At 46.7% G+C, this 25222-nt stretch overlaps 2 protein-coding genes across 2 annotated transcripts; one reads left to right on the top strand and one right to left on the bottom strand.

Moving 5' to 3' along the window:
• Nucleotides 1–950: 950 nt before the first annotated feature.
• On the bottom strand, nt 951–9553 carry slc2a6 (solute carrier family 2 (facilitated glucose transporter), member 6). The gene is made up of 10 exons (XM_031891566.1): nt 9262–9553; nt 7420–7579; nt 6995–7201; nt 6819–6918; nt 6519–6730; nt 6257–6409; nt 3781–3889; nt 3357–3530; nt 3020–3165; nt 951–1671 (listed from the first exon to the last, which is right to left on the bottom strand). Exons 1-10 carry the CDS (start codon nt 9357–9359, stop codon nt 1516–1518), a joined length of 1515 nt encoding a protein of 504 aa, XP_031747426.1. The 5' UTR covers nt 9360–9553; the 3' UTR covers nt 951–1515.
• Nucleotides 9554–10983: 1430 nt separating this feature from the next.
• Nucleotides 10984–24176, top strand: LOC100485511. The gene is made up of 2 exons (XM_031891571.1): nt 10984–11075; nt 22397–24176. Exon 2 carries the CDS (start codon nt 22411–22413, stop codon nt 23197–23199), a length of 789 nt encoding a protein of 262 aa, XP_031747431.1. The 5' UTR covers nt 10984–11075; nt 22397–22410; the 3' UTR covers nt 23200–24176.
• The last annotated feature ends 1046 nt before the right edge of the window (nt 24177–25222 follow it).

Raw genomic sequence — 25222 nt, forward strand, 5'->3', positions numbered from 1 at the left:
ATAATCAGAGCTTAGTGATGTCATTTCTGTCACATGACTCACTGAAACCTGTATATTATAATAAATAAAGTGCCCCCTGTTGTAAAATATGAGGATATTAGAAGTCACCGAGGAGTTCCATGACTTGTATAATATATATATATATATAAAACTCCTCCCTATATGTATATAGTCATTAAACTCCTCCCTGTATTTATACGGTCATTAAACTCCTCCCTGTATTTATACGGTCATTAAACCCCTCCCTGTATTTATACGGTCATTAAACTCCTCCCTGTATTTATACGGTCATTAAACCCCTCCCTGTATTTATACGGTCATGAAACCCCTCCCTGTATTTATACGGTAGCTAAACTCCTCCCTGTATTTATACAGTCGTTAAACTCCTCCTTCTATTTATACGGTCACGAAACACCTCCCTGTATTTATACGGTCACGAAACTCCTCCCTGTATTTATACGGTCATGAAACTCCTCCCTATATTTATACGGTCATTAAACCCCTCCCTGTATTTATACGGTCACTAAACTCCTCCCTGTATTTATACGGTCATGAAACTCCTCCCTGTATTTATACGGTCACGAAACTCCTCCCTGTATTTATACGGTCACGAAACTCCTCCCTGTATTTATACGGTCACGAAACTCCTCCCTGTATTTATACGGTCACGAAACTCCTCCCTGTATTTATACGGTCGTTTAACTCCTCCCTGTATTTATACGGTCATGAAACTCCTCCCTGTATTTATACGGTCGTTTAACTCCTCCCTGTATTTATATGGTCATGAAACTCCTCCCTGTGTTTATACGGTCATGAAACTCCTCCCTGTATTTATACGGTTGTTAAACTCCTCCCTTTATTTATACGGTCATGAAACTCCTCCCTGTATTTATACAGTCATGAAACTCCTCCCTTTATTTATATAATCTTAAAACTCCTCCCTGTATTTATATGGTCATGAAACTCCTCCCTTTATTTATATAATCTTAAAACTCCTCCCTGTATTTATATGGTCATGAAACTCCTCCCTTTATTTTACAGCAGGTTGTACATTACTCACTATATATATTTACTGTTCAGACCCTGGGAGTTGGCCGCTGATCCTCTACTGTCAGTTGAAAGCCTTGGGAGATTGGAACTCATCCTGCTGCTGGGCGTGGCCAGGCCCAGACTGGGCTTCAAAATAGGCCCTGGCATTACAAACAGCGCCCCCAACAGGCCCAATAAATAGTGACTATGGCACCTTACAGCAGCCCCTCTGGTATTTGCCGGAACCCACAGATTGCCAGTCTGGTTCTAGTCTCATAGGCAGGGGGGCAATGGAGCACGGTGAGGAACGTTGTGCCGTAAAGCAGGAATGGACTGTTGTACTGAAACAAGAGTGTGTGGATGGAACCAGAGCAGTAGAATGGTGCCTGTGTTTGCCAATCATTCAACCTCTAGGACTGTTGGTGCTGTTCCTTCCGGTAAAGTCCTTCGCAACGGAGAAAATAAAAAGAAAACAAAAAGCCCCCGTTACTTCATAAATGAGCGGCGGCCAGTCCGGAAGTAGGCCTCGATTTGTTCCAAGGAGCGCCCTTTGGTCTCGGGGACAAAGAAGTAGGTGAAGAACAATGCGCCGACGCAGACAACGGTAAAAAAGAAAAATGGCGTCTCGAGGGACAAGGCGTTCTGGGGGGAGATAGAGAAAACAATGAGAGCGCGGCCACTAAAGGAGACTTTCTGGGCTTCTTCAGGATTGGCCTTAGGGCAAAACTGGGCTCGATTCATCATAATGGGGGCCTGGGCAGTAGCGTTGGGTGAGTCTGCCCCAACCCTTGGCCAAAAGCCATCATTCAAAAACAGGCACCCCCCATTATGTCCTCATCCTCAGAGATGGGTCGGTTGGGTTAGAGGTGGGTGGGGATGGGCCGGTTGGGTTAGGGGTGGGTGGAGATGGGCCGGTTGGGTTAGAAGTGGGTGGGGATTGGTCGGTTGGGTTAGGGATGGGTGGGTATGGGTCGGTTGGGTTAGGTTAGGGGTGGGTGGGGATGGGTTAGGGGTGGGTTAGGGATAGGTGGGTATGGGTCAGTTGCGTTAGGGGTGGGTGGGTATGGGCTGGTTGAGTTAGGGATGGGTTGGTATGGGTCGGTTGGGTTAGGGATGGGTGGGGATGGGTCGGTTGGGTTAGGGATGGGTGGGGATGGGTCGGTTGGGTTAGGGATGGGTGGGTATGGGCCGGTTGGGTTAGGGATGGATGGGTATGGGCCGGTTGAGTTAAGGATGGGTGGGTATGGGTCGGTTGGGTTAGGGATGGGTCGGTTGGGTTAGGGGTGGGTGGGGATGGGTCGGTTGGGTTAGGGGTGGGTGATGATGGGTCGGTGCAGGTCCAGCTTTTGACCTGGGTATCACTACTAAAGTAGTAGACCAAGCTAATGAAGTCCTCACCCAACGGGATTTTCTAACCTGCCCCATAGATATCGGGACAATTTTTGGCCAGGTAATATTTGGGCAGGCAGTCAGAAAGGCTCCATGCTATAAGCCGTCAACTCGGTCTGGAAGGGCCACGTCAATAGCTTTTATCAGTTCATGAATGGCCAGCTTTGGGGTCTTTCTAGCTGTCAAGCGAATCAAGTTCCCCCTCAGTACAGAATAGATCTGAGTATAGACCCCTCATTCTGGGCTGCTCTCCTCCCTGTCGTCAGGCTGGCGGTGTAGAACAATGGTGCAAAAACTTCTTCTAATATCGAGTCAGAGCTACTTTTATTTCTTTGCCCAAGTCCAGAAGTCTAGGTCCAAGCTAGAACATAGAATAGTAAGAGGGCAACTGGCTCCATGATGCACTAGCTGCACTCCTATCTCCAGCAACAATGGACTGGGCCAGCAGGGCACCAGGGAAAAACCTGGTGGGCCACAACTGGGTTGGGGGCCCCAAGGTTGCAGTCCTGGTGGCACCCCAGTCCGACCAATGGGAAGGTGCCTCTGCAATAAAGCAGCTCATCTTGTATCCCTATTACACGGCGTTCTAGGCCCAACTTACCACTGCTGGGATGAAGGCTTCGGTGAGGATAAAGCCAGTTATCCAGCTGACCAATACGCAGAGGCCCGATGCCACTCCTCTGGATTTTAGGGGTAGGATCTCAGACATGAGCAGCCAGGTGATAGGTCCCCAACCAAAGGCGTATCCTGTAGAACAGGGAGGGCAACCATTGGGTCACAGTTCAAGAGTTGGAATAATTATGAGCTACCTTCAGAAGGTATCTAACAGCCTTACCCAATAGGAAGCAGGCAACATTTGATTGGTTGCCCTGGGGTACTGCCCAGATGCAGATTTGCCCAGTCTTAATTAATGAACCCTCGCTTGTTTCATTACCTACCTATGATATACAGCATGATGCAAACGAGGGGAATGAGTTGGATATAATTAATTGGCTCCGAGGCGTCGGCAGAACTGTTCGTAATCGTGGTCAGATTGGTCGAATTGTGACTCCCGTCAACGGTGAAATGTATGTACAACCCCATGGATAGGGAGGAGGCAAACATTAAGATACCTGCAAGGGGGAATTATCGTTAGTGGTATGATCGTTAGTGGTATCATTATCGTTAGTTATGTAACTATGTCTATGAAGTCCTCCTTATCTGTAAACCTGAGAAACAGAGAGCAGCCGGTGGAAGGGCGGAGCTATCTCCCAATACAAGAAAAGACACACCCATTTTTATTTATGAACATAGGTGTATCTTTCTGGGGAATGAAAGCCCCTCCCCTATTACGGGGCAGTAGATGTCGGAGCAGGCACTTACTTGATATGAAGAGGAGGATTTTCCTTCCGGCTTTGTCCATAACCGAGGCTGAAATGATGACGGAAAGTAATCGCACGGCGCCAACTAGGGCTGCGTCGTAACCGCCTCTCTGGGAGGAACAAGAGCCGTATTACAACAGAGTAAAAGAAGACTATACCCCGGCTTGTTGCACGTCTACAGACGATGGGCAAATGGTGGCTACACTGGTCTACTCTTGTAAGGCTATAGGGTAGTCCAGCACTTTGACTATTCAACATGGCTTCAATGGTTAATCCTTCTACTGCATACACATTGGTCTAGTTCGTGGAATGTTCTAATGTACTGATTGGCCATAGGTTGGTCTAGATTACTTAATACTCCGTATGGTTAGTCTAAACCAGAACACTCCAATGCTTTGAAGGGCTACAGGTTAGTCTTAGGGCTACAGCATAGTCTAGACTTTGAGGGGCTACAAGTTAGTCAAGACCAGAACATTCTAATGCTTTGAGGGGCTACAGGTTAGTCTTAGGGCTACAGCATAGTCTAGACTTTGAGGGGCTACAAGTTAGTCAAGACCAGAACATTCTAATGCTTTGAGGGGCTACAGGTTAGTCTTAGGGCTACAGCATAGTCTAGACTTTGAGGGGCTACAAGTTAGTCAAGACCACAACATTCTAATGTTTTGAGGGGCTACAGGTTAGTCTTAGGGCTACAGCATAGTCTAGACTTTGAGGGGCTACAGGTTAGTCAAGACCAGAACATTCTAATGCTTTGAGGGGCTACAGGTTAGTCTTAGGGCTACAGCATAGTCTAGACTTTGAGGGGCTACAAGTTAGTCAAGACCACAACATTCTAATGTTTTGAGGGGCTACAGGTTAGTCTTAGGGCTACAGCATAGTCTAGACTTTGAGGGGCTACAGGTTAGTCAAGACCAGAACATTCTAATGCTTTGAGGGGCTACAGGTTAGTCTTAGGGCTACAGCATAGTCTAGACTTTGAGGGGCTACAGGTTAGTCAAGACCAGAACATTCTAATGCTTTGAGGGGCTACAGGTTATTCTTAGGGCTAAAGCATAGTCTAGATTTTGAGGAGCCCCCCAGGTTAGTCAAGACCAGAACATTCTAATGCTTTGAGGGGCTACAGGTTAGTCTTAGGGCTACAGCATAGTCTAGATTTTGAGGAGCCCCCCAGGTTAGTCAAGACCAGAACATTCTAATGCTTTGAGGGACTACAGGTTAGTCTTAGGGCTAAAGCATAGTCTAGATTTTGAGGAGCCCCCCGGGTTAGTCAAGACCAGAACATTCTAATGCTTTGAGGGGCTACAGGTTAGTCAAGACCAGAACATTCTAATGCTTTGAGGGGCTACAGGTTAGTCTAAACCAGAACACTCTAATGCTTTGAGGGGCTACAGGGTAGTCTAGACCAGAACACTCTAATGCTCTGAAGAGCTACAGGTTGATTTTGGAGCGCACTAATGCTCTGAATGGCTACATGTTAGGCTAGACCAGAACCCTCTAATGCTCTGAAGAGCTACAGGTTAGTCTAGTCTAGACCAGAACATTCTAATGCTTTGAGGGGCTACAGGTTAGTCAAGACCAGAACATTCTAATGCTTTGAGTGGCTACAGGTTAGTCTTAGGGCTACAGCATAGTCTAGACTTTGAGGGGCTACAGGTTAGTCAAGACCAGAACATTCTAATGCTTTGAGGGGCTACAGGTTGATTTTGGAGCGCATTAATGCTCTGAATGGCTACAGGTTAGTCTAGACCAGAACCCTCTAATTCTCTGAAGAACTACGGGTTAGTCTAGTCTAGACCAGAACATTCTAATGCTTTGAGAGGCTACAGGTTAGTCAAGGCCAGAACATTTTAATGCTTTGAGGGGCTACAGATTAGTCAAGACCACAACATTCTAATGCGTTGAACACCCAGACCCCTTTGCCAGTGAAAGAGTTAAAATCAGAGCACACTCATTTGGTGCTTTCACAATGGGAAAACCTAAATTGCACAATCAGACACAAAAAGGGAAACAACGTGACTTTCTGTGAATTTGGAAGTGTTGTAACTCTGGCGAGAGGTCACTAGACTGGGATATCTGTAGTGTTATGCCTATAGGCATCTAGTAGTCACCATACTAGAGCTCTGGGATCCCCAACCTTTCTTACTTGTGAGCCACACCCAGATGTCAAAAGTGTTGGGGAGCCACACAAGCATGAAAAACTTTATTGGGGGATGCCAAGTAAAGACTGTGATTGGCTGTTTGGTAGCCCCATGGGGACTGCTGGCCTACAGGAGGCTCAGCTTGGAGCAAAACTATGTCTTTGGGCTTCCAAAACTGGTCTCCAAGCCAGAAGTTTAAAAATGGGCACCTACATTGAGGCCACTGGGACCAACGTCAAAGCGGGTGGTGAGCAACATGTCGGTTGGGGATCACTGCTCCAGCTAGATGGGACTACAGACACTAATGGGCGACATTTGGGATGGTCTAATCCGACTTACTAGTATCACTTTAGTCCTGTTGAAGATCGTCTCTAGGTAAATCAAGATGGGGCTGACACCAGACATCTGCTGGAGAAACCTCATGAAGACGGCGATCAGGATGGGCTTGTAGTAATATGGATTGGAAAGTTCTGTCCATGAGAGAGTGGAGCTCTAGGCAAGAGAAAGAGCATGGTCAGTTATGATCCACCACCGCTGGCCACTAGCATCCAAGCATCTTTGCTCCAATTCCAACACCTTTCTTAGCCATAGCTTACTCTACCTTCTTCAGAACGTTGCTTTTGATTCTTTCATATTCTCCTTGATACTCTGTGTTGACCCCCCGAAGCCAGGCCAAAGCCTTGAGCGCCTTTTCGTCCTTGCCCTTCGATATTAGGAAGCGTGGGGAGTCGGGCATGAAGCACAGGAGGAGGAGCATAGTGATTACGGGTACCTCTCCAATAACAGCAAGCCAACGCCAAGGCAGGAGAAGACCTATAGCCAAAGGGAATGAATAGCAGGATGAGGAAGAATAGTACAGTAGTATAGGATGATAAAGTACACTATATGGAAGTATAATTACCTAGAGCATAAAGTACAAGGGAGCCACAAACAGCCATGATCTGGGGACAAGCACCCAAACCTCCTCTGACTCCAGAATGAGAAATTTCAGAAATATACACCTGGATAGCATAGAGATCATGGTTAGAAAGCTAAATATACATAGAGTGTGCTTGATTATCCAGAATGACAACTCACCGGTATAGAAGAGGAAGTCATACCCCCTGCAAAACCTGTAAGGATCCGTCCCAACAGTAACATGGAGATGTGTTGGGCACTGCCCATGAGTAGAAAACCCAAGGATGAGGGAACAGCTGAGAACATGATGCTCAGTTTGCGTCCAAGGCGGTCATTCAGTACCATGGAGCTTACGCCCCCTGCGCAGGCACCCAGGGCAAACACTGCCTGAAAGGGGGTATATAGAGAGTGAATTTGGGGGTGCACAACGGTATACTAGAAATAGCAACCTGACAAGTCAGTTTTAATTGCAATGTTGGACCATGTAGGAAAATATCTCTATCAAGCTCATTTCTGGAGAACACGTTAGCGAGGTTGATAGGTTCAATCTAACACCATAATCCAACATCCAAAATCCTTCAAAAAGCCAAATAGCTTGAATTTACCCCAAACCATGATATCTCTTCTGGACTAATGTGCAGACCCTGGTCATCTTTTTCTAAGGCTGGAATCACGGGAGAAGTGTACACCAAGGCGTATCCGAAGGTGAAGTTTCCGAGGACGGCAGAAAAGGCTGCCAGGAACATCTTCTTGTTCTTTAGTGTCCTGCAGGAGAGGAGAGCACGTGGGTTTTAGGAACCGGCTACATATACTAGTCCCTGAGAATCTCTCTAGCCTGACTGGCCAGGTTTTCACACTTCTTTTTCACAGAGACAGAATGTAGAGATTGATCAATTCTACCAAAGTCAAGTCCTTTCTACAAAGTCAGTTCTACCAAAGCCAAATTCTTTCCGAAAAGTCAGTTCTACCAAAGTCAAGTCTTTTCTACAAAGTCAGTTCTACCAAAGAAAAGTCCATTCTACAAAGTCAGTTCTACCAAAGTCCTTTCAACAAAGTCAGTTCTACCAAAGTCAAGTCCTTTCTACAAAGTCAGTTCTACCAAAGTCAAGTCCTTTCTACAAAGTCAGTTCTACTAAAGCCAAATTCTTTCTACAAATCAGTTCTACCAAAGTCAAGTCTTTTCTACAAAGTCAGTTCTACCAAAAAAATGTCCTTTCTACAAAGTCAGTTCTACCAAAGTCAAGTCTTTTCTACAAAGTCAGTTCTACCAAAGAAAAGTCCATTCTACAAAGTCAGTTCTACCAAAGAAAAGTCCATTCTACAAAGTCAGTTCTACCAAAGTCAAGTCCTCTCTACAAAGTCAGTTCTACCAAAGCCAAATCCTTTCCACAAAGTCAGTTTTACCAAAGTCAAGTCCTCTCTACAAAGTCAGTTCTACCAAAGTCAAGTCCTCTCTACAAAGTCAGTTCTACCAAAGTCAAATCCTTTCAACACAGTCAGTTCTACCAAAGTCAAGTCCTTTCTACAAAGTCAGTTCTACCAAAGTCAAATCCTTTCTACAAAGTCAGTTCTACCAAAGCCAAGTCCTCTCCACAAAGTCAGTTCTACCAAAGTCAAGTCCTTTCTACAAAGTCAGTTCTACCAAAGTCAAATTCTTTCTACAAAGTCAGTTCTACCAAAGCCAAGTCCTCTCTACAAAGTCAGTTCTACCAAAGCCAAGACCTCTCTACAAAGTCAGTTCTACCAAGAAAAGTCCTTTCTACAAAGTCAGTTCTACCAAAGTCAAGTCCTTTCTACAAAGTCAGTTCTACCAAAGTCAAGTCCTTTCTACAAAGTCAGGTCTACCAAAGCCAAGTCCTTTCTACAAAGTCAGTTCTACCAAAGTCAAATTCTTTCTACAAAGTCAGTTCTACCAAAGTCAAATCCTTTCTACAAAGTCAGTTCTACCAAAGCCAAGTCCTCTCTACAAAGTCAGTTCTACCAAAGCCAAGACCTCTCTACAAAGTCAGTTCTACCAAGAAAAGTCCTTTCTACAAAGTCAGTTCTACCAAAGTCAAGTCCTTTCTACAAAGTCAGTTCTACCAAAGTCAAGTCCTTTCTACAAAGTCAGGTCTACCAAAGCCAAGTCCTTTCTACAAAGTCAGGTCTACCAAAGTCAAGTCCTTTCTACAAAGTCAGTTCTACCAAAGAAAAGTCCTTTCTACAAAGTCAGTTCTACCAAAGTCCTTTCAACAAACTCAGTTCTACCAAAGTCAAGTCTTTTTTAACAAAGTCCTTTCTACAAAGCCAACTTTACTGAGCACCATAAAAGGGACCTTTTGTAGAGTTCTATTTGTTGTGCTCATTCTACAGCCCAAAAATGACATTTTTTGCAAGCCTTATACCAGTAAGTTCCTTAGCAACGCTGACAGCTGTAGCACACATTCAGTGGTTCCCCCAAAACTCACCGTACATATTTCTTCTCTTCTTCCCGCAAGGCTTTCCCCACTGTCTGATAGTGAGATTTAGGCCCATCTCCAAGTAGTGGTTTCTGGGAGTCGTCCATTAGGAACAGAGTAGAATTTCAATGAATATTTTTTAATCTCGTCTGGTACTATCCGAGTCTCATCATCTCCAGACTCCCTATAGCTGGATCTTTGCTGCTATCTGTGCTGTGTCAGTGTGGGCTGTGTATGAGAATTTCTTCTTTCTATAACCCCAACCATCTCCCTTGTTCTGCTTCTGGTTGTAACTTCCTACCACGAGGGAAGTGATTGACATTTAAATGTATTACACAACAGGAAGCACCTCCAGGGGATTACACCACAGCACAATGACAACCTCTGCGGCTAAATAAAAAAGCCCCATATATCTTTAAATATACATATATTCAGACCTCATAAACTCTAATGACCTGTTTGCCTAACTCCCAGGCACTGATCAACGACCAGGAGCAAAAGCACCGACCCAGGGCCCCATCAGCTTCCATTGTGTATGCTCCTTCCTGTGATCAACACCTGGGGAGCTGCCAACTTGCCATGATGGACAAACATGCCAACATGTCACCTCTGCTTCACTACTCTTCTTTCTAAGCCCAGGTAAGGGGCAAGGGGGCAGGGCATAGAGGAGCATTTGGATGGGGGAAGGAGATGGAGGACCTTTGTGGGGGCTCAAGTGGTTTGATCAGGTTGGCAGGCTTGTTCCTCCCTAGAGGAGCATTTGGATAGGGGAAGGAGATGGAGGACCTTTGTGGGGGCTCAATTGGTTTGATCAGGTTGGCAGGCTCGGTCCTCCCTAGAGGAGCATTTGGATGGGGGAAGGAGATGGGGTAAGGGTGACCTTTGTGGGGGCTCAAGTGGTTTTATCAGGTTGGCAGGCTCGGTCCTCCCTAGAGGAGCATTTGGAAGGGGGAAGGAGATAGGGTAAGGGTGACCTTTGTGGGGGCTCAAGTGGTTTGATCAGGTTGGCAGGCTTGGTCCTCCCTAGAGGAGCATTTGGATTGGGGGAAGGAGATGGGGGTAAGGGTGGCCTTTGTGGGGGGCTCAAGTGGTTTGATCAGGTTGGCAGGCTTGGTCCTCCCTAGAGGAGCATTTGGATGGGGGAAGGAGATGGGGTAAGGGTGACCTTTGTGGGGGCTCAAGTGGTTTGATCAGGTTGGCAGGCTCGGTCCTCCCTAGGAACCTTTTCTTTAGTGAACATCATGCTTCTATGTTTATAAAAGGGGGCATTTCATAGATACTTCTATTCTAAAGGCCGGTACTGAGGAAGATGATTTTGACTGGAGGGTTGGCTTCACTGCTTGGTCATCCGCACTAACTTTTGGAACCGGAGGGGTGGAAATTCTAGGGGGTGGGACACAGTCCGCTTGCCCCCCCCCCCCTGGTCTTGACTTGCATGTATATAGGTATGGGATTGGTTGTTCTGGACTGCTTGGGACCTGGGGCTTTCTGGGGGTGGTGCTTTTGCACCATGACAGAGACAAAAGACTGTTTTTTAGAAACAGAAGTCAGTGGTTGTACGAGTTCCATATTAGTCATAATGAAATAATATGTATAGGGAGAAGGGGGAACCCCGGCTATTTGCTCTGCTGGGCTCTGGAATGACATTAGTGCTGATATCATTTGAAAAGCACCTATGCCTGGAACGTCCTGAATCCCATAGCAGCCATGGATTTATCTAGAAGACTGAGGGGTACATCATGGAACCCCTTATTATATCCCGTGGGCCTACAACAAGCTGATATCTCAAGATCCTGCAGTTCCGCCAACTGCCGAAAGATCAGGTCGGTACTTTTAATGGTACAGGTATAGGACCTGTTATCCAGAATGCTTGGGACCAAGGGTATTCCGGATAAGGGGTCTTTCCGTAATTTGGATCTTCATACCTTAAGTCTACTAAGAAATTAATAAAAACATTAATTAAACCCAATAGGGCTGTTCTGCCCCCAATAAGGGGTAATTATATCTTAGTTGGGATCAAGTACAGGTACTGTTTTATTATTACAGAGAAAAGGGAATAATTTAACCATTAAATAAACCCAATAGGGCTGTTCTGCCCCAATAAGGGGTAATTATATCTTAGTTGGGATCAAGTACAGGTACTGTTTTATTATTACAGAGAAAAGGGAATCATTTAACCATTAAATAAACCCAATAGGGCTGTTCTGCCCCAATAAGGGGTAATTATATCTTAGTTGGGATCAAGTACAGGTACTGTTTTATTATTACAGAGAAAAGGGAATCATTTAACCATTAAATAAACCCAATAGGGCTGTTCTGCCCCCAATAAGGGGTAATTATATCTTAGTTGGGATCAAGTACAGGTACTGTTTTATTATTACAGAGAAAAGGGAATCATTTAACCATTAAATAAACCCAATAGGGCTGTTCTGCCCCAATAAGGGGTAATTATATCTTAGTTGGGATCAAGTACAGGTACTGTTTTATTATTACAGAGAAAAGGGAATCATTTAACCATTAAATAAACCCAATAGGGCTGTTCTGCCCCCAATAAGGGGTAATTATATCTTAGTTGGGAACAAGTACAGGTACTGTTTTATTATTACCCCCCAGCGGCCCAGACTCGACCCTATTGCTGCTTTCTCTGGCCTCCGTTGTCCTCCCCTGACACGTTTCACATAGGTGTTCAGGGGAGGACGTTGGACAGGGGCCCCTGGGGGGGGTTTAGGAGTGCGCGGCTGGGACCCATGTGGGGGACACGGCCGGAGGAGACGCCCCAGGGGCCCCGCACCCCCCAGTCCGACCCTGATAGGGAGTGACGGCACGCATGGGAATTTCCACACAAGGTCATCAAGTAAATATGAGTTGAGGTTTATTCAGTCCAATGTTTCAGTTCCTAATTGGAACTCTCGTCAGGGACCCCAACACCCCGCTGTGTTACGATCGCTTATGAACCGGGTGCTAGGCAATGGGGTATGAAATGCCCTACGGAGGGCACATATCCATGGAAGGGGGTAAATATAAGGGCATACCTGCTGCCTCTACTGTTACATCCCTCTGTTCAAAAACACTGTAGCCCCCCCCGTGGGGCACATGACAATGAGTCAACACATAGGGGTAAATATAAGGGCACGCCTGCTGCCCCCTCTGTTCAAAAATGCTGTACCCCCCGGGGCACATGACAATGAGTCAACACTATCTATCTTGAGTAGCTAAAGAGGTTGTTGAGTTAACATTTAGTATGAAGTAGAGAGTGATATACAGCAGCTATTTGGTTGCTAGGGTCCAAGTAACCTTAACAACCGGGGAGTGGTTTGGATGAATAGGGGAGGGGCTGAATAGAAAGATAAGGAATAAAAAATAACAATAAAACTGGAGCCTCACAGAGCAATAGGGTTTGGTTGCCGGGGTCAGTGACCCCCATTAAAAAAACTACAAAGAGTTGGAAGAAGAAGGCAAATAATTCAAAAACTAAAATAAATAATAAAGACCAAATGAAAAGATGCTTAGAATTGGTCATTCTCTAACTAAAAGTTAACTTCAAGGTGAACCCACCCCTTTAATAAACTGTCCTATACCCCTGTTGTCTCCATCTTGCCCTACTGTCTCCATCTTGCCCTACTGCCTCCATCTTGTCCTACTGTCCCCATCTTGCCCTACTGTCTCCATCTTGCCCTACTGTCTCCATCTTGCCCTACTGTCCCCATCTTGCCCTACTGACTCCATCTTGCCCTACTGTCTCCAACTTGCCCTACTGTCTCCATCTTGCCCTACTGTCCCCATCTTGCCCTACTGTCTCCATCTTGCCCTACTGTCTCCATCTTGTCCTACTGTCCCCATCTTGCCCTACTGACTCCATCTTGTCCTACTGTCTCTATCTTGTCCTACTGTCTCCATCTTGCCCTACTGTCCCCATCTTGCCCTACTGTCTCCATCTTACCCTACTGTCTCCATCTTGCCTTACTGTCTCTATCTTGTCCTACTGTCTCCATCTTGCCCTACTGTCTCTATCTTGTCCTACTGTCTCCATCTTGCCCTACTGTCTCCATCTTGCCCTACTGTCTCCATCTTGCCCTACTGTCTCCATCTTGCCCTACTGTCTCCATCTTGCCGTACTGTCTCCATCTTGCCCTACTGTCCCCATCTTGTCCCACTGTCGCCATCTTGCCCTAATACCTGGTTTGGGGGCACTGAGAGCAACATCCAAGGAGCTGGGGAGCAACATGTTGCTCAGGAGCCACAGTTTGCCTTTGGTGCCAATTATCCTCGTGATTAAGATACGGCCCCACCGCGAGGGGGACCTGGAAAGTAGAAGTTGGGTTGTTGGACTGCCCGGCAAAGCCATAAAATTCCTAGGAAGTTAAGACATCAGCAGAGCTCATGATGGAAAGATGGTGTTTGTAACAAAGTTCTGAGTTTAAGAGAACCCCCAGTTTTATGGCACATGTGGCCATTTGGGTGGCCCTACAGATAGCCAAAGGAATCTGCTTTTTAATTTGGCCATCCATATACTGGGCCATAGCCTGCTGTTCCAATAGTTGGCCTTAAAGTCCATGATTGGTTCAAACCGTGTGGCCAAGGCAGGCCCGTTGGCAGGGAAGTATTTAGGTCCAGTGACACCTAGGCACCGGGTCAAATTACCCCCCCCCCCAATGGTGGAAGTGACGCCACCTTGGGCACGGCTCTGCCCAGGTATAACAGACTTTGACTTAAATCACCTCCGATCATGCCTGCTGCTGCCAGTGGGATTCTGGGAGATGTAGTTTAGAGGCATGTTAGGTTGTATCCTCAAGAATTTCAAGAATCATTTTCTAACAACAATTCCATGAATTCCCAGAGAATGGGGCGAGCGTTACGCAAGGGGATTAGCGGAATGGTTGGAACGGAACCTGTAGGCCCAATAAGCAGCACCCAACCTTGCTTTCTTCCCTTCCCCTCATGGGTGGCCCGGCCGCCAACTCTACCCACTGCCCAAACTGCCATAACATGCCGGCCGCCCCGGCAGCTGTGGTACAGAGTCTGTGATCGGTTTGTTGGATATGAGGGGAGTTAATGGTGCCCATACTCAATGGTTATCAAGGGGTCCCGCGCATTTCCCCAGTGACATCACTGGAAGTGACATCATACACACCCGTGCTCATGACATCACTTCTGCCATCTGGGGGGCATACTTATGTCCGGGTTCTAGGGTGGCACCGCAACTGAATACGCCCCTACTGGTCACATGGTACAGAGCAAATCAAAGCCCTGGAAAGTTTGCCAAATGAAAATTTAAGTGAGCTAAAATCATTAGCCAATCAGGCTATCAGGGTCGGACTGGGGGAGTTAAGGGCCCACTGGGGCTACTGCCCCCTGGGCCCTGCACCCTCCAAGGTGCCCCCGCCATCCACACCGCCCAAGGTGCCCCCACCATGCCCCCTAACCCCCCCCAACAGGAGCCCCAGCCACTGCCTAACATCCTCCCCTGATTGCGCGTAAGTGAAACGCGTCGGGGAGGGACACCTGCGCGGGGGGAGGGACACCTGCGCGGGGGGAGGGACACCTGCGCGGGGGGAGGGGGGGGAGCCGCGTGGGGGGGAGGGACACCTGCGCGGGGGGAGGGACACCTGCGCGGGGGGGGGGGGGGAGCCACTGGGTTAATTCCCGGCCCAGTCCGAGCCTGCAGCCAATTGGGGTAAACTCCAGCAGAGAAATCTATTAGGCCACCCAAGTCGTGGGCCCAAGTGGTTTCACCCTTGGGGCAATAAACGTATCCCATGGTGCTATAGTGGAGCCCACTGCCTATCTGCACCCCCGTTTCACTGCCACAGAGAATCCTTGTCTGGAAATGGGGCAGTCTGTGTTCCCGAGCAACAACTGCCCCCAACAATCACTTACATTAAGGCGAACGGGGAAGCAATTTCGTATGTATATTATACATTGGCCACTTCTAAGCAACTTTTCAATTTGAGCCCTAGCAACAGGATAACTGACCCCGGCAGCCAAACCCTATTGCTCTGTGAGGCTCCAGTTTTATTGTTATTGTTACTTTTTATTCCTTATCTTTCTATTCAGCCCCTCCCCTATTCATATACCAGCCTCTCATCCAAACTGCTCCCTGGTTGCTAAGGTAATTGGAGCCCTAGCAACAGGATAACTGACCCCGGCAGCCAAAACCTATTGCTCTGTGAGGCTCCAGTTTTATTGTTATTGTTACTTTTTATTCCTTATCTTTCTATTCAGCCCCTCCCCTATTCATATACCAGCCTCTCATCCAAACTGCTCCCTGGTTGCTAAGGTAATTGGAGCCCTAGCAACAGGATAACTGACCCCGGCAGCCAAAACCTATTGCTCTGTGAGGCTCCAGTTTTATTGTTATTGTTACTTTTTATTCCTTATCTTTCTATTCAGCCCCTCCCCTATTCATATACCAGCCTCTCATCCAAACTGCTCCCTGGTTGCTAAGGTAATTGGAGCCCTAGCAACAGGATAACTGACCCCGGCAGCCAAACCCTATTGCTCTGTGAGGCTCCAGTTTTATTGTTATTGTTACTTTTTATTCCTTATCTTTCTATTCAGCCCCTCCCCTATTCATATATCAGCCTCTCATCCAAACCACTCCCTGGTTGCTAAGGTAACTTGGACCCTAGCAACCAAATAGCTACTTAAACGCCAGTTCCTAAACTGAAACTAAACAACTACAGATAATTTTTTTTAATTATTTGCCTTCTTCTTCCAAATTTTTAAACCTTTTAAATGGGGGTCGCTGACCCCGGCAGCCAAACCCTATTGCTCTGTGAGGCTCCAGTTTTATTGTCATTGTTACTTTTTATTCCTTATCTTTCTATTCAGCCCCTCCCCTATTCATATACCAGCCTCTCATCCAAACCCCTCCCTGGTTGCTAAGGTAACTTGGACCCTAGCAACCACATAGCTACTAAAACGCCAAACTGGAGAGTTCCTAAACTGAAAACTAAACAACTACAGATAATATAAAACGAAGACCAATTGCAAATTATCTCAGAATATGACTCTCTACATTATAGTAAAAGATAACCCAAAGCAGCTGCCAAAACACCCCAATTTACCTATTTACCATGCCCCCAACCTGCCTGTCACAAAGCTACGACGCCCCCTATGCAAGAGGCTATTCCCAGATCTATAGAATACCACCTTAAATGCCATAAATACCACCTTAAATGCCATAAATACCACCTTAAATACATAAATATGGATTAAACTTGCAACAGGTGCATTCCTAGGGTAATCAAGGGCGGGTATTTCCTTACTGGCAGGTACAAGCCATTAAGAAAAACTGCCCCTTGTAAGAGAAGGGGTTAACCTATTATTTTTAACAGCAACCCCCCCCACCCGACTATTAAAGTGACGGTAGGCGTGTAACCAGTATGAAGTCACCTGCCCTGTCTCCGTGGGTGGGTGTGTCACTAGCAACTGACTTGCGTTAGAGTTACTGATGCAGCACCCAGCACCCAGCACCCAGCACCCAGCACCCAGCACCCAGCACCCTTCTCTCTCTCTACTTAATGTTTCTTGGCTTTTTGTTGAAAAAAAATCCACACTTTTGGCCCCAGGTCCCACGGAGGACTCCTGCATTCAAAGCTGGACATCGCTACTGCCGCCAGTAAGTGTCTGCAGGGGCAATTCCTTTGTAAATGGGGCAATTCCTTTGTAAATGGGGCAATTCCTTTGCAAACTGGGACAAAGGTGGGTCACAGACCCTTGAAGTTTCACCTTAGAGAACTGTAAGTGTGTCTGTGCTATATATATATATGTGTGTGTATTAATAGGTGTTTTGTACCAGGCAATGTCATTGGCTAATATCCTGCAGATTATAAAAGTGAGCAGTCTACTTGCTTATTATCTCTTTCTATGTATATATATAGCTAGACAGATACAGGTATGGGATCCAATTACAGAAGGGTCATCTCCCATAGACTCCATTTTGATCAAAACATTTAGATTTTTAGAAATTATTTCCTTTCTTTCTCTGTAATAATAAAACAGTACCTGTACTTGATCCCAACTAAGATATAATTACCCCTTATTGGGGGCAGAACAGCCCTATTGGGTTTATTTCATGGTTAAATGATTCCCTTTTCTCTGTAATAATAAAACAGTACCTGTACTTGATCCCAACTAAGATATAATTACCCCTTATTGGGGCAGAACAGCCCTATTGGGTTTATTTAATGGTTAAATGATTCCCTTTTCTCTGTAATAATAAAACAGTACCTGTACTTGATCCCAACTAAGATATAATTACCCCTTATTGGGGCAGAACAGCCCTATTGGGTTTATTTCATGGTTAAATGATTCCCTTTTCTCTGTAATAATAAAACAGTACCTGTACTTGATCCCAACTAAGATATAATTACCCCTTATTGGGGCAGAACAGCCCTATTGGGGTTATTTAATGGTTAAATGATTCCCTTTTCTCTGTAATAATAAAACAGTACCTGTACTTGATCCCAACTAAGATATAATTACCCCTTATTGGGGGCAGAACAGCCCTATTGGGTTTATTTCATGGTTAAATGATTCCCTTTTCTCTGTAATAATAAAACAGTACCTGTACTTGATCCCAACTAAGATATAATTACCCCTTATTGGGGCAGAACAGCCCTATTGGGTTTATTTAATGGTTAAATGATTCCCTTTTCTCTGTAATAATAAAACAGTACCTGTACTTGATCCCAACTAAGATATAATTACCCCTTATTGGGGCAGAACAGCCCTATTGGGTTTATTTAATGGTTAAATGATTCCCTTTTCTCTGTAATAATAAAACAGTACCTGTACTTGATCCCAACTAAGATATAATTACCCCTTATTGGGGGCAGAACAGCCCTATTGGGTTTATTTCATGGTTAAATGATTCCCTTTTCTCTGTAATAATAAAACAGTACCTGTACTTGATCCCAACTAAGATATAATTACCCCTTATTGGGGCAGAACAGCCCTATTGGGTTTATTTCATGGTTAAATGATTCCCTTTTCTCTGTAATAATAAAACAGTACCTATTAATGTTCAAATGATTTTTTAGTAGACTTGGTATGGAGATCCAAATTACGGAAGCACTCTGAATAACAGGTCCCATACTGTATATTATACACAGGGCTGATTACTATTCCCCACATATCGGCTGCAGGTATTTGGAACCAGGTGTTGATAGTTTAAGTATCTGTGCGTGATGGGACTTGTGCAGAACTGGGCCGGGATTGGATGAGCACTATGTTAACTCTCTCACTGCCAGCCCAGGGGGGCGAATACTGCAGGTAAGTGTAACTGCCGGGGATAGGGAGAGCCCGTGGGGTTGCTGGGAGTTGGGATAGGGAGAGCCCGTGGGGTTGCTGGGAGTTGGGATAGGGAGAGCCCGTGGGGTTGCTGGGAGTTGGGATAGGGAGAGCCCGTGGGGTTGCTGGGAGTTGGGATAGGGAGAGCCCGTGGGGTTGCTGGGAGTTGGGATAGGGAGAGCCCGTGGGGTTGCTGGGAGTTGGGATAGGGAGAGCCCGTGGGGTTGCTGGGAGTTGGGATAGGGAGAGCCCGTGGGGTTGCTGGGAGTTGGGATAGGGAGAGCCCGTGGGGTTGCTGGGAGTTGGGATAGGGAGAGCCCGTGGGGTTGCTGGGAGTTGGGATAGGGAGAGCCTGTGGGGTTGCTGGGAGTTGGGATAGGGATAGGGAGAGCCCGTGGGGTTGCGTTGTTATTTATTTATTTAAATTATTTCACTCTCCAGTTAGTGATTTCAGCAGCTCTGCAGTTGCTAGGGTCTGGTGTACCCTAGCAACCAGGCAGTTGAAGACCTGAATAGAAAGCTTAGTAGAAAAAAGTAAAATTGTAAAAAAGTTGATGCCCCTCCCTGTGGCTCCATCCCGGCTATTGTTTTTATAGGGGGCCCATAAGGGGGGAACTTGTAGGACAGAGGTTATTTGCGGCCGACGCTTGGGAATGTGCCTGTCATGGCCGGAACAACCTGTTCTGTTGCTTTCACAGCTCATGGCTCTAAGTCAGAGTTGAATTTGCAGCAGTGAAACCGGGTGTCGGTGGCAGGAAGAGTCTCCATAGTAATCTGCTTAGCTCACTGGGGCAGGGACTGATGGGAATGGGATAGGGACCTTAGATTGTAAGCTCACTGGGGCAGGGACTGATGGGAATGGGATAGGGACCTTAGATTGTAAGCTCACTGGGGCAGGGGCTGATGGGAATGTGATAGGGACCTTAGATTGTAAGCTCACTGGGGCAGGGACTGATGGGAATGGGATAGGGACCTTAGATTGTAAGCTCACTGGGGCAGGGACTGATGGGAATGGGATAGGGACCTTAGATTGTAAGCTCACTGGGGCAGGGGCTGATGGGAATGTGATAGGGACCTTAGATTGTAAGCTCACTGGGGCAGGGACTGATGGGAATGGGATAGGGACCTTAGATTGTAAGCTCACTGGGGCAGGGGCTGATGGGAATGGGATAGGGACCTTAGATTGTAAGCTCACTGGGGCAGGGACTGATGGGAATGGGATAGGGACCTTAGATTGTAAGCTCACTGGGGCAGGGACTGATGGGAATGGGATAGGGACCTTAGATTGTAAGCTCACTGGGGCAGGGACTGATGGGAATGGGATAGGGACCTTAGATTGTAAGCTCACTGGGGCAGGGGCTGATGGGAATGGGATAGGGACCTTAGATTGTAAGCTCACTGGGGCAGGGACTGATGGGAATGGGATAGGGACCTTAGATTGTAAGCTCACTGGGGCAGGGACTGATGGGAATGGGATAGGGACCTTAGATTGTAAGCTCACTGGGGCAGGGGCTGATGGGAATGTGATAGGGACCTTAGATTGTAAGCTCACTGGGGCAGGGACTGATGGGAATGGGATAGGGACCTTAGATTGTAAGCTCACTGGGGCAGGGACTGATGGGAATGGGATAGGGACCTTAGATTGTAAGCTCACTGGGGCAGGGACTGATGGGGACTGATCAGTCCCTGCCCCAGTGAGCTTACAATCTAAGGTCCCTATCCCATTCCCAGCTAACCTGCCTGTATGTTATTGGCACACTGAAGGAAGGGTGTAGGTGAGATTCTGTTTTTGCAATGCTCTAGTATAAAAGTATATTTTAGACTCTTCCTAGAGGTGCTGTGAGTTGGTGACAGTGGAACCTGAAGAGCAGGTTGGTCGCCATTCCCCAGTGAGCAGGTAAACAGTGACCGACGGTTAATAAACCCAGATCCTGCCATAACGTTTGTACAGTTCTGAATAATCAGACCCTTTCCCTACAATTTAGTATGTTTTTCTGATGGGGTGTGGGATTAATGTACTCAGGCTATTATGGGCACCTTATAATCTGGGTTCCACTGCCATTTAGTACTTAACTCCACTCTGTGCGGAGGTACTAACTGCCAGATACCTTGATTTCATTGTATGGTTTTTGGATAGAGATGCTAGGCTGTATGAGAATAAAAATAAAGCAAAGTATGAGCTGAAGATGAAGCTACAGGCCCAACCGCTCAAAGGACAGGTATAGAAAAGGTACCCATGATGCAATAGGGCCCGGGCGCCTCACCACAAAAGCATACAGTTTATTTTAGGTAGAGGTTTCGGAGTCCCCTAACAGTCTAATTGGGCTTAGCAAGGTACAATATACTGGCTTTGTAGAGGGTTAAAGCAATGTTTGTAAGGCTGTGGGTGGCGAGCCTCCGGGGAATGAAACTTCATGGGGTCATAAATGTCTTGGCTGCCCGACAGGATTATCTGTGTCAATGATTGACTTGTGCCGATTCCTTCCTTCTTTTGGTTCCACTTAAATTAAATCATTGGCAGCATTCTGCCCACTTCCAGTCATACAGATATATCGAAACATTGGGGTAACAGTCACCCCACTATAGTTCCAGGGGTACCCAGGGCACAAATAAGCACTCACCCCAAATCCCCCCCTAACTGGCCTTCAGGCTGGGCCCCCTTAGCCCATAACAAGGTTACAGATATATAGAAACATTGGGGTAACAGTCACCCCGCTATAGTTCCAGGGGTACCCAGGGCACAAATAAGCACTCACCCCAAATCCCCCCCTAACTGGCCTTCAGGCTGGGCCCCCTTAGCCCATAACAAGGTTACAGATATATAGAAACATTGGGGTAACAGTCACCCTGCTATAGTTCCAGGGGTACCCAGGGCACAAATAAGCACTCACCCCAAATCCCCCCCTAACTGGCCTTCAGGCTGGGCCCCCTTAGCCCATAACAAGGTTACAGATATATAGAAACATTGGGGTAACAGTCACCCTGCTATAGTTCCAGGGGTACCCAGGGCACAAATAAGCACTCACCCCAAATCCCCCCCTAACTGGCCTTCAGGCTGGGGGCCCCCTTAGCCCATAACAAGGTTACAGATATATAGAAACATTGGGGTAACAGTCACCCCACTATAGTTCCAGGGGTACCCAGGGCACAAATAAGCACTCACCCCAAATCCCCCCCTAACTGGCCTTCAGGCTGGGCCCCCTTAGCCCATAACAAGGTTACAGATATATAGAAACATTGGGGTAACAGTCACCCCGCTATAGTTCCAGGGGTACCCAGGGCACAAATAAGCACTCACCCCAAATCCCCCCCTAACTGGCCTTCAGGCTGGGCCCCCTTAGCCCATAACAAGGTTACAGATATATAGAAACATTGGGGTAACAGTCACCCCACTATAGTTCCAGGGGTACCCAGGGCACAAATAAGCACTCACCCCAAATCCCCCCCTAACTGGCCTTCAGGCTGGGCCCCCTTAGCCCATAACAAGGTTACAGATATATAGAAACATTGGGGTAACAGTCACTCCGCTATAGTTCCAGGGGTACCCAGGGCACAAATAAGCACTCACCCCAAATCCCCCCCTAACTGGCCTTCAGGCTGGGCCCCCTTAGCCCATAACAAGGTTACAGATATATAGAAACATTGGGGTAACAGTCACCCCGCTATAGTTCCAGGGGTACCCAGGGCACAAATAAGCACTCACCCCAAATCCCCCCCTAACTGGCCTTCAGGCTGGGCCCCCTTAGCCCATAACAAGGTTACAGATATATAGAAACATTGGGGTAACAGTCACCCCTGTTGCATCTTTAGGAATCAGAGTCTAACCCTCATACCATCTCCTGTTCTTCAGGGCTGGAGGCACTAATGGCGCACAGTAGGCAAAGTATCGGTATCCCAGCACCGGATCCTGATAAAGCTCCAGCAAATGAAGACCAAGCAGGAAACCCTCAGACAAGGACAATGGCGGCAGATCGGTCAGATTTCTTCCCTTCAGTTAGCTTGGCCGGGGTTCTTCTAATTGTGTTCCTCCTTGTTATCCCAGTTCTGTTCCCCTCCGTCCATCCCTTGGGAAGCCATTCTATACCGGTCAATGGGACCTTTGTACAGTTACACCCTCTGCTTACTAGCCAACCACTCTCAACTCGATGGGCGTTACAGAAGATCTTCAGAGGAATTAGGATAGAGGGAATTACAGTGATCGCGGTTGCTCAGGACGATGCTGTTCAGACACTTGTTTGTTTCTCCAGCTATTTGATATCCCTTCTATCACATAAAAGCACCACCGACAACGTTACTAAAAGTCTCCGACACACCGACCTACAGGCGAGGAACAGTGCAGGAACTCAAGAAGGCTTCTACGTTTCAGTCATAACTCAGGAAAAAGGACAATCGCCCTATGGAGTGATTCTGGGCCCTGGAACTTCTAAAGCTGGTGGAGGACTTCAGTGGGAGATGTCTCTTACCTTAAAGCAGATGGACAATGAGCAGACGATGCTCAAGGAAGCCTTGTTCCTAGCTGGGGAGCTTCTTCAAATTCTGCAGAAGACAGGGCAGGTTCCACAGACTTTTGGCAAAACTGAATTTTGGGGAAAGAAGTTCCCAGTTCTACGGATTACAGGAAACCCTTATCTTGAGAGCGGCTATGTGTGCTGAAGGAATGGATAATGTGCAACCTTCTACACCAACGGCTCTTAAGCAGCGGTTCTCAACCTGTGGGTCGGGACCCCTTTGGGGGGGTGGAACGACCCTTTCACAGATGTTGCCTAAGACCATTGGAAAACACATATTTCTGACGGTCTTAAGAATAATTTTATGTTTGGGGGTCACCACAACATGAGGAACTGTATTAAAGGGTCGCGGCATTAGGAAGGTTGAGAACCACTGCTCTTAAGCAACATGTTGCTCACCAACCCTTTGGATGTTGCTCCCTGTAGCCTTTGGAGCAAGTGTTTATTTTTGAATTCCTGGTTTGACGGCAAGTTTTAGTTACCAAACGGAGACTCCTGTAGGCTGCCAGTATGCATATGGCCTACCAATAGCCTATCACAACCCAAATATGGCACCCCCAGGACCTTCTTGCCTGCTTGTGTTGCTCTTGGGAGTTAAACTTCTTCTTCCTCCCAAATTCTCATCCATGGGAACAGACCAAGAACTCACTAAAGCCTTTGGATAGGCATGTAAACCAGTTGGTTATATGAAATGTTGTCCATCCCCTCATTTTCCGACCCTCAAGTGAACAAAGGAACTCTATGCCTAAATGTGAATTACTTATATATCATAATGAAATATAAGGCTGTTCAAGAAAAAGTTGGCCTCCATAGTTATACATATTGGCATGGACCCCAGCTGTATGTTACAATACTCTTTCTTATGAGCACTACTGTATTTTTAGACTGTTTGTTGACCGTATATGCACTGTCCCTGTATCATATGATTTAATATTACATGTATTTTTGTATGACTTGTTCAGGAAAGCAAGAAAACCCAAAAACACAGAATTCTTGGTTGAAAGATTTTCAACAAAGCCAACTTTTAAGTTCCTCGGTGCTGAAGAGACATGCCTTATGACAGAAGTCCAGTTTTATGTGTCTTTTGTATCTTCATAGATAAAATACTGTTATGATCTGTGACGAAATGCCTCCTTCCTCTCAAACTGCAAATATTCTTCTCATAGCATACAGGCTGGGACCAGAGAGGGACTAAGCTGCTCACAGTGGCAGCCAAAGCTAGACTCCATGCAAAAGGCTGGACTTAGGTCTTCTCCACGGTGGAGGGAGGTATGTCCCATCCAAGTGTAGACCTGATTTGTAAGATGTAACCTATACACAGTGGCTAGGGGTGACAGATGGTGGAGGAGAAGCCAAGTCTGGCCTCTTTGGACTTCACTCATTGCATAGTCTCGGGCACCAGAAGCAAGAAAGGCTTCAGTGAAGAGAAAACCCTAGGGCAGTGGTTCTCAACCTTCCTAATGCCGTGACCCTTTAATACAATTCTTCGTGTTGTAGTGACCCCCAACCATAAAATTATTCCTAAGACCATCGGAAATATGTGTTTTCCGGTGGTCTTAGGCGTCCCCTGTGAAAGGGTCGTTTGACCCCCAAAGGGGTCCCGACCCACAGGTTGAGAACCGCTGCCCTAGGGTAAGAGACAACAGAAGTTGAGGAGGGACCACTTGATTAGTGATAGTCTAGATCCAATGTGTAGCTTAATCTAGGCGTAAGAGATATAAGCTAGGGTATCTAACAGACCAGTCAGAGGCTCCAATGAGAAAAGCAGCCATGATGTGTTGTGTAGGGACTCAAGTGAGCAGACTAAAGGTGGCCATACACTCGTTTGGCTCCCACCTACTGGTTGTCGATATCGGGCTAATTATAACAGCAGGCATAGGCGCTGTCGGTTTAGGGACCACATCAAAGAGCCAATGTGGTCCCTGATCTGATAGAAAAATCAAACCTGCCCGATTTGTCATCTGCCCAATTTCAGGCCACATGTCAGTCAGGGAAGCCCTTCGTTGGTGCCCATACATGGGCAGATAAGCTGCCAAAATGGTCTAAAGAACCAATATCAGCAGCTGAAATCGGTGTATGGCCACCTTAAGGACACTTGTTGGGCCTGGTAAATTTGGGACAAGGTCATAAAGCGAGTACTACCAATGACTGCACGTCCTTACGTAGTT

The sequence above is a fragment of the Xenopus tropicalis genome, chromosome 8, assembly GCF_000004195.4.
Source record: "Xenopus tropicalis strain Nigerian chromosome 8, UCB_Xtro_10.0, whole genome shotgun sequence".
Taxonomy (NCBI): domain Eukaryota; kingdom Metazoa; phylum Chordata; class Amphibia; order Anura; family Pipidae; genus Xenopus; species Xenopus tropicalis.